The sequence below is a fragment of the Saccopteryx leptura genome, chromosome 4 (assembly GCF_036850995.1).
Source record: "Saccopteryx leptura isolate mSacLep1 chromosome 4, mSacLep1_pri_phased_curated, whole genome shotgun sequence".
Classification (NCBI taxonomy): domain Eukaryota; kingdom Metazoa; phylum Chordata; class Mammalia; order Chiroptera; family Emballonuridae; genus Saccopteryx; species Saccopteryx leptura.
In genome coordinates this window covers 21,534,992-21,549,212 of record NC_089506.1, presented here as the reverse complement: position 1 = coordinate 21,549,212, position 14,221 = coordinate 21,534,992, and the positions used below count along the sequence as shown (strand labels likewise).

The 14,221-nt window shown below is 44.9% G+C and overlaps 1 protein-coding gene across 1 annotated transcript; it reads right to left on the bottom strand.

Moving 5' to 3' along the window:
- Positions 1 to 205: 205 nt before the first annotated feature.
- On the bottom strand, positions 206 to 1,832 carry CLDN23 (claudin 23). Its single transcript, XM_066380264.1, has one exon. It carries the CDS (start codon positions 1,686 to 1,688, stop codon positions 810 to 812), a length of 879 nt encoding a protein of 292 aa, XP_066236361.1. The 5' UTR covers positions 1,689 to 1,832; the 3' UTR covers positions 206 to 809.
- Between the last annotated feature and the right edge of the window lie 12,389 nt (positions 1,833 to 14,221).

Here is a 14,221-nt window from a genome sequence, read left to right as displayed (position 1 = left end):
GATCAGTAAGTTCCATTTTGCACCAAATATCTAACCTATGGTCTTCTATATCTGAGTTGAGGTAGCCAAGGGATAAAACAGTATAGCATTAGTCTTTTCCTTCTTCCCTGGCTTCTAGAAGGGAAACTCTGTTGTGACCTCAACTTTCACACCACAGTAAGTAGTAAAAATAAATAAATCCTATTTATACATGAAGAACTGCAAATATGAGTTAATCAGGTTATTTTATTCCATAAAAGGCACTAAAGCTGCTGGTATTTGTATGGCTCTACATTTATTTTTGAGAGCCTCCCTCAAACATAGCAAGAAATATGTTGATCTTTTGAGAGTTTGCATGAAAATGAATTATAAAGCAGAAAGAAGTTAATAACATTTAATACGTTGATGCAAAGTTCATCAGCATTTCAGAATATTGTTTCAAGATGTTAAATTGTTTTTGAGGCTTTATTTGCTGAGTTTTACTTCTTATTGTTATTGTCCCTGGTCAAAATGATGCAGTCAATATATCTCCTTCAGCTAAAAGTAGGAAAAGCCTGTGTCACTCTATAAGAGGGCCCTTATCCCTCTGTTGGGAAAAACGAAACTCTAAAAATAGAAAACCAAACCGAAACTGAACTAATCGTCCAAGGAGTCTAGTTTGGCCATAGGAAAGGAAGTTCGGCCTTTAAACCAGTTTCCAGAAAAATGAACAGTGGCCGGGATTCTGGGTCAGAGCAAGGGGTTTCCAGGACCAAGTAACAGACAAGTTCAAAGCTGGCCGGTGGCGGGGCGAGTGGTCCGTCCAGACAGCGCAGGCTGGGGGGCGCCGTCTATAGGTCGGAGTCGCAGGGCAGGGAGCTCTGGCAGGGCCTGGTGCTGCGCGAGGAGGCGCTCTGCGAGGTGGCCTCCGTCTCCCCGTCGAGCACGTCCTGGGGGTTGGTGTAGGTCTTGGCCCGCGGCCGCGGCATGGGGAAGCCCACCTTGGGCTTGTCGGCGGGGCCGAGCTCGGCGGGCCGCGGCCGGTGCTGGCCGTCGCTATAGTACTTGATGGCGGGCGTGAGCGCGGGCTCGGGCCACTCGACGTACACGGTGCTGACGCTGGGCCGGCGCGGGCCGCCGGGGGGCGCCTTGCGGCGGCGGCGGCGGCACTCGGCGCACCAGGGCGCGAAGCTGAGCGCCAGCGAGAAGCCGCCCAGCAGCAGCAGGCAGCTGCCCAGGTAGCCCAGCACCAGGCTGTAGCTGACCTCCGCCGTGACGGGCCTCTCCGGGAAGGGCAGGACGGCGCGGTCGGCCAGGAAGTGGGTGTACCAGGAGACCGGGACGAGGCTGCAGAGGCCCGCCGCCGAGAGCACCACGCCCGAGGCTCCGGCCAGCACGCCGTGCGGCTCGTCCTCCCAGCAGCGCACGCCGAGCGACGCCAGCAGCAGCCCCAGGGCGGTGACGGCCAGCGACGTGACCATGAGACCCCGCGCCACGAGCACCGGCTCGGCCGCGAAGTAGCCCAGCTTGTCCGGCTGGCCGCACTCGCGCTCCTGGCTGCTCTGCTCGCGGCACATGTCCCACAGGCCCTGGTACAGGACCACGTCCACCGGCTGGTCGAGGTAGCCCTTCACCAGCCTCCAGCCGGGCGCCAGCGTGGCCGTCAGGTTGAGCAGCAACCCGCAGGGCGCGAGCACCATGCCCAGCGTCATCGCCACCGGCGTCCGCATCCCCAGGCGCCGCGCCGCGCGCGCGCTGGACGGCGCACCTGCTGCCTTCCCCGCCGCCGCCTTCTCGGCCGAAGCGGCCCCGCGATCCCAGGCCCGCACGCGCCCGCGGAGCGCCGGGCTCCGGCCCCCGAAGTCAGCTCGGGCGCCGCCGCGGGCCGGGGGCCTGCGCCCCGCTCTGTCCCGGCTGCTCGCTGTCTGCGACGCGGGACCGTCCCGACTCCCGCGCGTCCCCAGCGCCCTCCTCGCGTCCTGGCCGCCCCGCCCTCCCGCCTGGCGGCGGCAGCTGTCCCCAATCGAAACCACCCGCGGGCGGGTCTGACCGAAACCGCGGTCCGAGGTGCGGACGTCCAGAAACGAGCCGTCCGGTGGGAGGGGCAAGCAGGAAGCGCGCGGCCCCAGGCCGGCCGGGGCTCCGGGAGCGCCACCGCCGGCTCCGCAGCCTGGCTGCCCTGGGACCGAGCAAAGGTCGCCCCGCCCCTGGCTCCTCCGGCTGCTCCGGGGGCCGTGGGCGGGGAAGGAAAGAGGCGGCACCGCCGGGACAGCCGCGTGCGGCTCCGTTGCTGCGCAGCTCCCCTGCTTCTCATCTCATCTCGGTTGGCACAGGTTTTCTCCCCTCCCCGCGTGGGCCCTAAGGTGTTCTCTCTTCTCCCACTCCCAGCGCGCACCCGGTGGTTCCACGAAGTTTTACTCGTTTGACATGCGGCCGAGTGAGCGTGGGCGGCGCCTCCTTTCCCGGAGCTGCCTGGATGCGCTGGGCAGTTGTGTACCAGGGCCCTGCAGCGTGTCCCAGAATTGCTCTGGATCATTTGTTTAATAAACCTTGCCCTGGTCGGTTGGCTCAGTGGCAGAATGTCCACGGGCCTGTGGATGTCCCGGTTTGATTCTGGTCAGCGCACACAGGGGAGGTGAACCTCTGCTTCTCCCCCTTTCTTTCTCTCTCCCCCTCCTCCCGCAACCATGGCTCAATTGGTTACAGTGGGCTGAGGATGACTCCCTGGAGCCTCAGCCTCAGGCACTAAAAATAGCTGGATTGCCAGCATGGCCCCAGATGGTTGCCGCATTGGGAGTCTATCTCCCCAACTCTCACTTGGAAATATATTTATAAACAAACAAACAAACAAACCTATTTAATGCACTTAAGAAAAGCTAGATTCATGGTCTGGATTCAGTTTGACTCAAAAGTATCAAAGTGAATGTATTTCTAGGATGTGGAGTTGTTTTATTTTTCAACCTTGTGAAATATTTTGAAGCATGCACACACAAAAAGATAATAAAAATATAAAATTGGTGCTACTGGGTGTCCTGTCCAGCACACTATTCAGATTTTTCTGACTATATAGGGTCCTGTGGCCTTCCACTGTTTTTGAGCCATTTTACAACACCGTAAATTGTAGAAAAGCTGTAGTCGTGCAACTAATGTTTTAAATTTTTATTTATTAATTTGAGAGCAAGAGAGAGAGGAGAGACAGAGAGACATCTGTTTGTTGTTCCACTTATTTACTCATTCATTGGTTGATTCTTATATGTGCCCTGACCCGGGATGAACCAACAACCTTGGTGAAGGAGGACAGCACTCTAACCAGCTGAGCTGCCAGGGCTGCAGCTACGTTTTGTCCATAGAAATGCAAATGCAGCGTTATAGAGAGCAGGAAAGCAACTCCGGGAGATAAGGGGGGAGGGCGTTGGGGGGAGGGGGCAAGGGGGATGTTGAGGGGAACACGGGGGTGGGGGATGCATTGGGGGGGACACTAGAATCTATTTACATTTATTGTGTTTATAAACAATAAATTAAAATTAAAAAATAAAATTCAATTTTTTTAAAAAATGCAAATGAGTTTGTCAGTAGAATGTTATAGATTATTGCCTGGTGACTGACCATTTTGACATTGATTTCTAAATTTATTTTAACACTCCTGTTTGCCTATATATATGTGTGTGTTTTTGCATTCTTCTTTGACCTGGCTGTAACATCATACTGGTTCCATTATTAACATTGAGTGGAATATAATTTTTGACATGTGTTCATTTTATATTGTGTCATGATTTTACATTTTTCTAAAAATTATCCTTTAACAATGTTTTCCTCAGAGTCCATAGTTCTTAAAAGTATATTATGTTTATAATTAGTTAAAATTAAAAGTTTCTAAAAATCTAAGTTAATTAAGCATTGGTCTGAAATAATTTTGAATATTTTACTTTTAATCTTATTTTTCAATATCAGTTTACATCCTATATTATTTTGTATTAGTTTCAGGTGTACAGCTAATTTTGAACATTATAAGGTAGACAGTAAGAATTGCTATCTTTCTTTTAAGAAAATGTTTTAATTAAAAAATGTGGGCCTAGCCCTGGCCGGTTGGCTCAGCGGTAGAGCGTTGGCCTGGTGTGCAGGAGTCCCAGGTTCGATTCCCGGCTAGGGCACACAGGAGAAGCGCCCATCTGCTTCTCCACCCCTCCCCCTCTCCTTCCTCTCTGTCTCTCTCTTCCCCTCCCGCAGCCAAGGCTCCATTGGAGCAAAGATGGTCCGGGCGCTGAGGATGGCTCTGTGGCCTCTGCCTCAGGTGCTAGAATGGCTCTGGATGTGACAGAGCGACACCCCAGAGGGGCAGAGCATCACCCCCTAGTGGGCATGCCGGGTGGATCCTGGTCGGGCGCATGCGGGAGTCTGTCTGACTGCCTCCCCGTTTCCAGCTTCGGAAAAATGAAAAAAAAAAAAAAATGTGGGCCTGACTGGTGGTGACGCAGTGGATAGAACATTGACCTGGAATGCTGAGTCCCAGGTTAGAAGCCCCGAGGTCACTGCCTTCTGCATGGGCTCATCTGGCTTTAACACAGGCTCTCCAGCTTGAGTGTGGGATCATAGACATGACCCCATGGTCATTGGCTTGAGCTCAAAGGTCGCTGGCTTGAAGCCCAAAGTCATTGGCTTGAGCCTAAGGTTGCTGGTTTGAGCAAGGAGTCACTGGCTTGACTGGACCCCTAATCAAGGCATTTATGAGAAGCAATCAATGACCAACTAAAGTGATGCAACTACAAGTTGGTATATTTCATCTTTCTCCCTTCCAGTCTCTCGCTCTCAGCAAAAATTATTTTTAGTAAAATAAGCATAACATAGAATTTACCACTTTTAAATGTACAGCTCATTGGAATGAAGTATATTCATATTGTTGTGCTACCATCACCACCATCCATCTCAAAAATGTTTTCATCTTTCCAAAGTGAAACTCGACCCATTTATCAATAATGTCCCGTTTCCATCACCACCCCTCTTATCCCCAAAGCCCTTGGCAATTAGCATTTTGCTTTCTGTCTCTGTGAATTTGAGTATTCTAGATACTCCATGTAAGTGCAATCAGACAATGTTTATGACTGACTTATTTCAGTTAGCATAACATCTTCAGGGTTCATCCATGTTGTAGCATGTGTCAGAATTTCCTTCCTTTTTAAAGCTGAATAATATTCCAGTGTAGGCTTTGTTTATCCAGTCATCCTTTGATGCATACTTTGTTTGCTTCCCCCTTTGACTACTGCGGACGGTCCTGCTGTGAACTAGGTGGACTAGCATCTCCTGGAACCCCGGCTTTCGGTTCTCTAGAAGTGGAATCGCTGGATTGTATGGTATTCTATTTTTAGGGTTTTGAAGAAACAGCTTACTGTTTTCCATTGCAGTTGCATGGGCGCTGTGCTATAAAGGAGTGTGTTGGTTTTCATCTGTACTCTTGCTAAGGAGCAAAATTCAACCATGTAAATTTGAAGATCTAATTGGCTTTATTAAGTGATCTATTAAGTAGACAGCACCCTATTTAGCAATTAGAAGGGGCCTTTAAGAGGTTGTACAAAATGGAAGGTTTTTATAGGCAGAATAGAGTGGGACTTAGATGTTAAAAGAGTGGGTTAGTTCAGACAAAGTCATCTTTCCTTAAGGAAAGGCAGGAGTTTTGTGTGTGTGTGTGTGGGGGGGTCCACGTGACAGATTACCTTACTGGTGCTTGACCAAAAAATTCCATACTGCTTGATCAAGGTTATGTTTCTGGGAGAGATTGAAATTGCTGTTAGATCAGGTATTGAATCTAGGTTTGGTGTCATGGGCTTTGTAGCACAAGTGACACTATTTTGGGCCTGTGGTTATTTTCTTTAAAGCAATAAGTTGCACACAGATGAGGTACAATTGGCATACAATACATTGCACATATTAAATTTTGTGTTTTGACATATCCATACACCTGTGGAACCATCACCCTAATCAAAATAATAAACATACTCATTCTCCACAAAAGTTTCTTTCTGCCCTTAGTAATCTCTTCTCTCATCTCTCCCTGCCTAGGCAACTACTGGTTGCCTTCTGTCACTGTAGATTAGTTTGTACTTTCCAGAATTTTATATAAATGGAGTCACACAATGTAGATAGCATGTCTCCCAAGACTTATCAACTCCCTAATTTGTCTAAACACAGAGGCAGATTAAGGTCAATTGAGGCCCCAGGCACAGAAGAAAATATTGGACCCCTTAAAAAAAAAGAGGGAGACAGAAAATAAAAATACATGTTAACCATATTTTTAAATAAATAAAAAATATTATGTACTATTAATGTTAAAATTGCGCATATGAAACCAAGCTTGGTGTCGTTAGAAAAACGTGTCAAGTTGGGGTTTTGTGGGGCCATTCAGCAGTCAGGGTGCGCTCCCAGTGTGCCTGCTGTTAAATCCACTTCTGTCTAAACGTAAGGACCTTCTGGTGGGGTCATTTGGGAAAAGACAGATTTCCACTGACTGGGATGCATGGGGCACTAAGTCAGTGTGGCCAAAAAAAATTGAAACCCCTATCAGCTCTGAGAAAACATTTCTGCATTGAATGTACTTTAGAGTTTGTCTCTACTTTAGAGCCTAAATGATTGTTGTTTAGAATAGCAGAGAGACTTGGTAAAGACATTACGGGCTCTGAATCCTCTCCCAAAACTGTTTCCTTCTCACTTGGATTCCTCTATGGAGTGAATGAAGCCCAGGGATTATCCACCTGTGAAGAGGAAGACATTCTGTATGTTCTGCCTCCTACGTCTCTCCAGTCGTCCACTCCTCTTTCTCTCCCCTTGCCGACCTAAGCCCAAACCATCCTCTCATCTTTCTCTTTAATCTGACTCCTAGCTGGTTTCCGACACCCAGGCTTTCTCTCTCCTTTCCTATGACCCACGTGGGTCCTCAGAGCTGCCGCCGTCATATTTAAATAAAACCTTGCACCTGCTCTGACCCTTCATGAGACCTTCCACAGTTCAGCCCATCATCACACATGCCCGTCCATCACCCCACCCCCTTCCTGATAACATCCCCTCATCCCTAACCCAGGAAACCCAGATTTGTGTCTCATTTTTTCCAAAGTATTGTGCTCTCTTTCTCTTCTAGACCCTTGCACGTGCTGTTCTCTTTTCCTAGAGTCCTGCCCGCCACTTCCCAACGCCGGTGTCTCCCTGGGCTGTTCTCTTTTCCCGCTGTGTACTCCCATAACTCCCTCGTCCATCATAACACTTGCCGCTGTTCCTTACCGCTCGACCCACCCAGCTTCGCAGTTAGTCTGCACAGCCTCTGCAGCAGGCATCAGATTCATCTTGTTCTGTTTTGCCCTGAAATCCCTCTTCACGCCTGGCCCACAGCAGCCACTCAACAAATCAATTTTATCCCTGTCTGCCCTGTATTCGTTCACATACTGTCCACGGAATTCTCTTACAGGTAACTGCCTGGCCAAAATAGATTGTGACGTACATCTCGGTCAACAGGTTTGTCTGAATGTTTGTTTCTCCTCAGCATAAAAAAATAATGAGATAATAGTTAGCTCCAGATATTTACGACAAAATGTAAGCCAGTGAGGGTAACTCGCTATGGCAATAAAAGGACACGGTTGAGCTAAGTATAGCTTCTGGTTATGGACCTGGGCTTTTGTTCCATGGAATGCCAAGCTCATCGCAAGGCTGAGTGAGAGACAGAGCGTGAATCATAGTGTGGCAGGAATGAATTATTGCTGAGATTAGTACCTGTCTCTGTAAGCTGATCCCAGGGCTCTATAATAGCTTTCTTCTCTGAAGGGGCCCCAGGGTAAGACAAGAATCTGTTTATTGTGTTCCAGGTTTCCTGATGAATAGTGGGTCCCCAGTGGCTAATTCTAAAGGGACTAAGGCTGAGTCTCAGATACTGCCCCGTACAGCATCCCAATCATCTGCAGTGACTATCTTGGAAGTTGTGTTACAAACTTGGGCGGACAAAGAGGGGCCCACCAGGTCAGTGTGCTGTTACGAGCAGTCCTCAGAGTCCTTATACCAGGTCTTTCTATGGTTGATGTAAGAAGTGTCCAAACCTGTGGAGAATTTTTATAAGTTTATTTTGAGCCAAACTGATCACATATGCCAGGGAGCAAGCTCTCCAATGCCCCAGAGAATGACTGTTTCATAGCTTCTTTTATGCACTTGAGAAAGGAGGGAATGTAAGGGAGGCTACTGGAAGTGTGGGAAAGCCAGGTGGGACTGGATTATAGGATGGTTAACAGGAACACGGCTGTGTGTTCTCTCGAGGATGGTACAGTTTATTTTAAAGGTGTGTTGACTTAGATGCACAGAAACAATGGGCAGGGCTTGCTTAAGGCAGATAAACTTTTTACTAAAAAGTTATATGCCTGAGGCATGACTATTCACCATGACCTGCCCAGTTAAGAATTTATGGTCAGATCACCCTGTGAGGTTACTCTCCATAGAATCCCTTTTATTGTCCAAAGAATAAAGCCCTAAATAAACACTGTTGTTAGTTTTCCAATGGCAATTCCAGTTCAGTAGATTATAGAATAAAAATTAAACTATGATTATTCTCTTTAAATGGCATGAAAACAGCCTGGATTGAACTAAGCCCCTTCAACATATCATTAACTTTCCTTATTGACATATTACCTGAAAGTTATTTTTCCAGCCTTGTGTGTCTAATACTGTAAAATAAATATAGAACTTTCAACATCCAATTTAAAGTAAACCGCCAGTTAGCTTAGTATCACATCACCCTAATTCATTTTCTTTATAGAACTTATCACTACCAAACATTTCTTATTAGTTACATATTGATTTATCTGTAGTCTGTTTCTCCCACTGCGTTGTGACCTCCAAATTCTAGGGACCTCCCTGGTCTTGTTCGTGGCTATATCTCAGCACCTGGAATAGTGTCTGTAGGTACTCAACAAATATTTGTGAAATAAATGAAGTTTTGTAAAATTCTTTCACAGTACCACAAAAGGAAGATTATGCATCATTAAAAAAATAGTAAAACATACAGAACATAGTGTAAGGCCAGTGGCCACGGCCAGGGCCACTATCAGAGCAGCCCAGCCCATGCAGGTTCGCATTGGATTCGGACAGTCGGTAAAGAAACAACGGAGCCACAAACTGGTGGGCCGTAGTCTTTAATCCTAGCTTGCACCCGGCGGGCAAGTAAAAACACACACTGGGCTCCAAAACCCACTCACATTCAGTGCTCACAAAGCCACTGACTTATCCGAGTTTCCTAGAATCAAAGGTTTCTAGCTCACCAGCCTTATTCTCCTCAGTTCCCCATCTCCTTCCTTATCCCAGATACAAAATCTGCACAAACTGGCATCTCACTCAGCACTCCGCCATCTTGGCTGCTTCTCCTGGCCACATGGCCTCTTTCTGCTCTCTGCTCTGCTCCCTCTGCTCTCTCATGCTAATCATCCCAGGAACCAAGAGAGCAAGCTCCCGTTCTGCCCCCATTTTATAGTGTAGATTCAAAACCTTTAATCCAATATACAAAATAGGGAAGTCTCTAATACAAAGTCACTTCTCTGAGGCATGGTTGGATTGTACCGCCCCACATCAAAAAGGGTGGGAAAGGCTTAATCCCAAAACCAAGCCCCAGGCTACAACGATTCTGCCTGCCCCCAAAACACATTAATATCACCTGGGCAATGGCCTCCACGTGGGCAGCGTTACCTTTTACAAAGTGAGCATAATACATTTTATCTGCCCAACACATAGCATTTTCCATCTGAACCATCTTGAAGTGTCTAGTTCAGTAGTGTTAGTACACTCACATTGTTGTGCAACCAGTCTCCACAACTCCTGTCTTCTTGCAAAACTGAAACTCTATACCCAATTAAACAACTCTCCAAACCCAGCCCCTGGTAACCACCAGCCTACTTTCTGCCTCTATAAATTTGCCTCCTCAATGAAACTTATATAAGTGGAGTTGTACAATAGTTGTCCTTTTGTGACTGACTTCTTTGTCTTAGCATAATGCCCTCAAGTTCCATCCATGTTCTAGCATGTGTCAGAATTTTCTTCTCTTTTAGGCTGAGTGATATGTCATTGGATGTGCACACCACAACTTTGTACTGTAGTCATCTGTCAGCGGACACTGGCGCTGTTTTCACTTTTGGCTGTAGTGAATAGTGCTGCTGTGATAGTCTGACATTATTTTTAATTTATTCTGTTTCATTTCTGTATTGTGATTGGCCATCTAAAGCAAGAATCTATTTGCCATCCTCATACAGATCAAAAGGTATCATGTGATATTATGCCACTTAAAAAAAAGCTTGCTTAAATTTTATCTTCTAGAGGTTTCAAACTCTTCTTGGCTTAGCAACATGGCTGCCTTCTTTCCAAAGGTGGGAATGCGTGGGGGGGGGGGGGCTGCTCTCAGGAGCCAGCTGTTGATGACATAGCTTGCTTCTCCACCTTTGTCTGTTCTTGTCTACTTCCGGGCAAAAATATTTACCATGCATGGGCTTAATTCATTAGGGTCTTTGAGATAGTTTTCAGTTTGACCATGGTAATTTTTTTTTCATTTTCAAGCATTTTTGTCTGTTTTTTAGGGGTTTGTTTGTTGTTCTTTTTCCTCTAAAATTTATATTATGTTACAACCAGGGCAAATTTCTAAATGGAAAAACTAAGTATCGTGATAATTGTAATTCTTTCCAAATTTATATAAAGATTCATTCCAACTCCAATAAAAAGTCATACTAGGGTTAAATAGATGTTTTCAAACTTCATCTTGAAAAATAAATAAGGAAACACATCAAGAAACTTTTGGAAAAAGCAGTGATGGAAGGGCATGCACACTTCTGCCGTTACACATAATGTAAAGCTGTAAGAATTTATCTTTCTCTTGTTTTTTTCTTTTTCTTTTTTAAAGCTGTAAGAATTTAAAGTGTGATATTAGGACTAGAATAAAATGGTGGATCAATAAAACACAATCAAGTTTGTTGGGGAGGAAAAATAATTTTCTTTCTACCCTTCTAAGTTCTTCTGGGTGGTCTAATAATCAAATTGAGATGAGACAGACTAACAGAAGATTAGAAATAACCACATTCATCATGCATGCACATATGGGGGTTCCGTGAGAATATGGGACTGAGGACAAATGGGGCAGTTAGGGCTCATATGCAGTTCTGGCCTAAGGCTAGGGAGTCAGGGGTGTGGGGCTTCAAAGGGGTAGTAGGCAGTCCACAGGTAAATGAGAAGGAGCATCATGTGGTAAACAAATTCTTTCTAGTCCCGGAAACAATGGGGCGCAGAGAGGAACTCATCAGACACACTCTGCAGGCTCCTCCCGCTGCCACACTTCGTTCATATCGTGATGTTAAGGCGAGAGCTCACTTTCTTTAAGCAGGTTTTTCTACCTGAATTCCTTTAGGCAGATAAGAGGAGGGCCAGAGTTTCTTTCTGCGTCTTTTGCTTCTTAGAACTCACCAGTTTAAAATAATATCCCAAAAGGCATATGTTAAGGTGGGAAACTGCTTTTCCTCAAGGCCAAAAGGTAGACCAGGGGTCCCCAAACTAAGGCCCGCGGGCCACATGCGGCCCCCTGAGGCCATTTATCCTCCCCCGCCCCACTTCCGGAAGGGGCACCTCTTTCATTGGTGGTCAGTGAGAGGAGCCTAGTTCCCATGGAAATACTGGTCAGTGTGTTAATTTAAATTTACTTGTTCTTTATTTTAAATATTGTATTTGTTCCCGTTTTGTTTTTTTACTTTAAAATAAGATATGTGCAGTGTGCATAGGGATTTGTTCATAGTTTTTTTTTTTTATAGTCCAGCCCTCCAACGGTCTGAGGGACAGTGAACTGGCCCCCTGTGTAAAAAGTTTGGGGACCCCTGAGGTAGACCCTAGTTATGTACAAAGGTACAATATGATAACAATGGGATTTCAGCTCCAAGAAAAAGGCCTGAAAATTTCATGGTGTGGTAATCGCTTTGCTTTGGGAGAAAAAAAAAATGTAAGTAACTACAGCAAAAAAAATACGTAAAAGAAAAAAAAGTCTAGGTGGATCACATAGTTATACATAAAAAGAAATCCTGTACATGTAAGAAAGAAGTAGATGGGGAAGTGGATATATAGGATGTGGAGAGGTTTTCTAGGTAAAACATCAAAGATGGCAATTATAGAGAAAAAGTTTGATAGGCCTCGCTGTATGGAAGCTTGACACTTTCTATTTCACTGCCTTGCACAAAATTAGAACAAACTTTTAAAAAAGTTTCTGTGGCAAAAAATGAAGTTGATATTTTATATCTATCGAAACCCAATATGAAAACTTAAGGTCACAATGAAAAATGAGCAAAATAATGCACAGTCAAAGAAGAAAATAAATATCTAATAAACAAATTTAATAACAATCAATTAAAAGAGCCTCTTATTCACATAAATGCAAAATAAAACATGGGAAATCCATTTTTTTTCTGTTCTTAAATTATAAAAATTAGAAGAGTAACATGCTACCCAATTTTTGCTAGAGTTGGGAAAAAGTCACTACTAGAGGTAGAGTAAATGGTATATTTCAGAGGTACTATTATAATTTGTTTTTAAAAGTCATAATATGTGTATTTCCTTTAATTTTTATATTAATCTTCTAAGTATTTGCTCCAAGGAAATAAACAGAGTACGTGGAAAGTTTTAGCTATAAAGGTATTCACTTTAGTGTCTTTTATAATAAGCAAATTGTAAAATTCTATTCCAGCATGAAACCAATTAGTTTAAAAATATGTGTGTAGAAAAATACTAGGAGATATATCAAAATGTTTACTGTTCTTGGAGTGATAGGATTTACAATTGATTTAAATTTTCTTTCAAATTTATAAATTTTCAAAATTTTGTTTCTCTAGACTTTTTTAAATTTGAAAAATATTACCTATAAAAGTTCATGGCAGCCCTGGCCGGTTGGCTCAGCGGTAGAGCGTCGGCCTAGCGTGCGGAGGACCCGGGTTCGATTCCCGGCCAGGGCACACAGGAGAAGCGCCCATTTGCTTCTCCACCCCTCCGCCGCGCCTTCCTCCCTGTCTCTCTCTTCCCCTCCCGCAGCCAAGGCTCCATTGGAGCAAAAATGGCCCGGGCGCTGGGGTTGGCTCTGTGGCCTCTGCCTCAGGCGCTAGAGTGGCTCTGGTCGCAACATGGCGACGCCCAGGATGGGCAGAGCATCGCCCCCTGGTGGGCAGAGCGTCGCCCCATGGTGGGCGTGCCGGGTGGATCCCGGTCGGGCGCATGCGGGAGTCTGTCTGACTGTCTCTCCCTGTTTCCAGCTTCAGAAAAATGCAAAAAAAAAAAAAATAATAAATAAATAAATAAAAGTTCATGGCCAGTTAAGCTTCTCTATTTCTCTGTCTGTAAAGTTAAATCCCACATTTTTATTACACATTTTTCCTTCTCTACCTGTGAATGTAGAGTTTTATGGCCTTAATTGGGCCTCATCTTATGTGAAATGTAGAAGAGCTGAATTCTGTTGTGATGTAACATCAAGTCATTCACAGAAATGTATACACTACAGATACTGTGCCTATATTCCAGGAGAAAAATTGGGTGTATTTTTCAATATTTTCAAGTATTCTCATGATTATGCATGATATGAGAATACTCTTTACATAACCACAAATGGCAAGGGCAAAATTCAATATATATAAGTCATGAACCTCAAAGGGCATATTTGGCAGTTATAAGTATGTTGCAGACCAATAAACAGAATAACAATACATCCCATTCTCTTATTTTTATATTATTTCTTCTTTCTGAAGGTCATACTTTTAAAAATACCATGTTCATAATCATGGTGCGAGCTGTGTACTTAGAAATATCAAGAATCACTTTTTCTCTTCTTCTTCCTGGAACTCTGAGTCTGAGTACACTTTCCTTTGGTTGCTAAGCAGATAAGACAATACTATGAAGGCCCTAATGTTTACAGTGTTCTGCTACATGAATTCTGAACACGTGGGAGAAATGAGCATTGACTCTTGTAACACCGGCAGTAGTTATATATAGCTGATCCATAAACTTCAGTTAGAACGGTTATATCAGATTAAGGAGGATATTTTAGCTTCAAGATAGGGCTGTGGTGGCTTTAAAGAAAACTTTTACTTCATCCATGGAGTAAGTTCAACAGGGAGTTGTTTTGCCTAATGGATCCTCTGGACTTGGGAACGAGAAAAGAGTATTAACAATAGTATCTCCCTCCTTATTTTCAGAGCAAAACAATCTCCATGGCCTGGAATGTTACAGGACATGT

Bases quoted from the DNA above. Each gene is read 5' to 3' on its own strand.
- CLDN23 (XM_066380264.1), bottom strand. From the start codon at position 1,688: ATGCGGACGCCGGTGGCGATGACGCTGGGCATGGTGCTCGCGCCCTGC.